At 32.4% G+C, this 2,527-nt stretch overlaps 1 protein-coding gene across 1 annotated transcript; it reads right to left on the bottom strand.

Annotated features, from left to right (window-relative positions):
* Positions 1 to 1,206: 1,206 nt before the first annotated feature.
* Positions 1,207 to 2,121, bottom strand: LOC147816614 (lymphotoxin beta receptor inhibitor-like). The gene has a single exon (XM_087168902.1). The coding sequence runs from the start codon at positions 1,936 to 1,938 to the stop codon at positions 1,468 to 1,470; it is 471 nt and encodes a 156-aa protein (XP_087025028.1). The 5' UTR covers positions 1,939 to 2,121; the 3' UTR covers positions 1,207 to 1,467.
* Between the last annotated feature and the right edge of the window lie 406 nt (positions 2,122 to 2,527).

Here is a 2,527-nt window from a genome sequence, read left to right as displayed (position 1 = left end):
TGAAATTATCGAAACGTTAAAAAAAATTCAAAAGTATGTTTCATAAAACTCCAGTGATCATTCTATAATTATTCAAAATGAAGTGAAATTGAAATTTAGTTTTTAAATTCTTATTTTGAAATTAAATATTGCTGCAGAAAGAGGAAAAACTCCCATAGCTTCTGTATACATATTCAAAATGTTAAAAATTTTTTAGCTAAACAGCGAAATTAATGGAAAATCAGGATATTTCCTATAGGTCTATTTTCATTTAACAAACATTGAGAAATGTGGGAAAAGTATAGAGCTTGCTAATATCGATAAACCGAAACATACAAACTAAAAACTCATTTAGACGAAAACATGCTGATTTTCTAAAAGCATCCAACTCGTTTAAAATTATCAATTAGAATTAAACGTTTAAGTATATTCTGTGTAGAAAAGTTTAATTTCGATTGGATTTTCTAACACAAAATATCAATGAAATAATGCACTTAAGATATGACAATGTAATCTATGTTGTTGAAATCTTAGGTTTTATTTTTGTCAGATTCCGGGAGGGTTTTTATGTTATAAGTAAATAGAGTTTAAAACATATAGTCAGTGAAATGTTTAACTTAGTATTTATGGGTCAAATATAGTGAAAGCAATATGACCAAAGTTAACATTCTCAAATGATGCATTGCCATTTCGTGTGAGGTAGAAAAAGTATTAATTGCAATCTGATTTGTCCAAATATTTAGATATTTGAGCAAACCATGCAATAAATTAGACATTTGAATAAGAATAAATAAGAAAAAAATCTCGTATCAGTATTTAAAGAAATATAGAACGTATTCTTCCATAATAAAAAACAAAATTATATACAGAATTAAACTAAAGCCTAGGCATAATAATCTTTTATCCTTAAAAATAAAATTTGTAAATGATCTGAATAGCAAAATCTACCACATATGATCTTTAATATAAAATTTAATTACCAGAAGAATTTAAAAACTATGCAAGCTAACAACCCTTGAACTATAGTTAAGGTTTTTGTTAATACCATTTAGAACGAAAAAAAAAACAGAATTTTAAATTTGAAAGACCTTTAGTTTTTCTTATTTCTAAAACGTATGTTCCTGGAAAAAAATACATTAAAAACATTTATAATAAACATTCATTTGTCAAACTTTCTCATTTTCTTATTTAAATTTAAATACAACTATCAATTAACAAAAACACTAATCCAAAAAACAAAAGTTTTATTAAAAATTCGTTACATCTCCGATTATAAAATCCAATAAAACTCAGTTTCACATTTGTTTACTGTAGGTAACTTTAAAAGTCCACTTCGTAGACAAACCAAGTTAATGGTAAAACTGAAGAATTAAAAGCAATTCATCTCACCTAAACATCCAGTTTGTGGTCATTCACACAAAATACAATTCAATAAGCTCCCACCGAAAGATTCGGGTTCGTCTTCCTAATAAGCATAGTCATATAGAATCAAAACACTCTAGAATCCTGAGCAGCAACAAACTCTGGATAGTCTATGAAGCCATCAAAATTTCTATCATCCGTTAGAAGAATCGGATCGATAAACATTGCAAGTTCGTCGTTGCTGAAGATTTTTGTCTTTCCGTCAAGGGAAGAATCTGGAGACAAATGTTTGTGTTCTTCCACATGCCAGTGTAGCAGAGAATTCACAAGTTCACATCCATCCAACTTATTGTTGTCATCACTGTCATGCATCTTGAAATATAGGAACCTCAGTTCATCTTCAGCCATCTGGTTGACGTCTAGTTGGCCAACAACATCTTCCAAGTGGTGTTGAATGTGACCGAGTTCCTGTGCCAAAGACTTTGAAGTCAATATTGCCGATTTGTTAGAACGACGTTTATAAGCAGTTGGTGACCTGTGGCATAATCCAAACTGGAAAACAGATAAGGCAAGGGATAAAACCAGCAATAATTCCATTTTAAAAAAGCGTGCAAGAAAATTGCCTTTAAAACCTGTCTAAAAAAAAAGCTAATCTCTGAACTTTCTAGCAAGAGGAAGACTAACTGCTACTGTTGACTGTTGATGATGATGTGGGGGGGATCTCTGCTACTCGCTTTTATCCCCCTTGACTAACTGCTACCACACAAGTTGTTACTTTTATACCTCCACTGCTTCAAAATTAATCGAAGTGAGAGTACAAGTACAGTTAAAAAAATTTTAGACTATAGTAACCTTCAAATATTTTTTTTTTAAAAATTAATTTTGTCAGTTTGCTAGTTCAATCCTAATGAAGAATCTCTGAGCTTTCGCAACGAAATACTTCAGTTTAAAATCAGTTGTGTACTAATTTATACGTCCCGCAGTGGACTGATCGTTAAGACACGGTTCCCAGCAGATCACCGAAGTCAAGCATCACTGGCTACGGTCAGTGTGCGGGTGGGTGACCACTTGGATCAGTCTGCGTAGGGACCAAGGGTGTGCGGTATTGGTCCTCGTTAAACTGTGCTACCGTAAAGTGCTCGACTTCGCGCGCAGGTCGTCGGGCTACTGAAGCGCGAGTGCCATC

This window comes from Parasteatoda tepidariorum, chromosome 1 (assembly GCF_982258835.1).
Source record: "Parasteatoda tepidariorum strain Cologne lab strain chromosome 1, Ptep-v5.0, whole genome shotgun sequence".
NCBI classification, from domain to species: Eukaryota; Metazoa; Arthropoda; class Arachnida; order Araneae; family Theridiidae; genus Parasteatoda; species Parasteatoda tepidariorum.
The sequence above is the reverse complement of the archived record's forward strand: the minus strand, read 5'-3'. Positions and strand labels throughout refer to the sequence as shown.

Bases quoted from the DNA above. Each gene is read 5' to 3' on its own strand.
- LOC147816614 (XM_087168902.1), bottom strand. From the start codon at position 1,938: ATGGAATTATTGCTGGTTTTATCCCTTGCCTTATCTGTTTTCCAGTTT.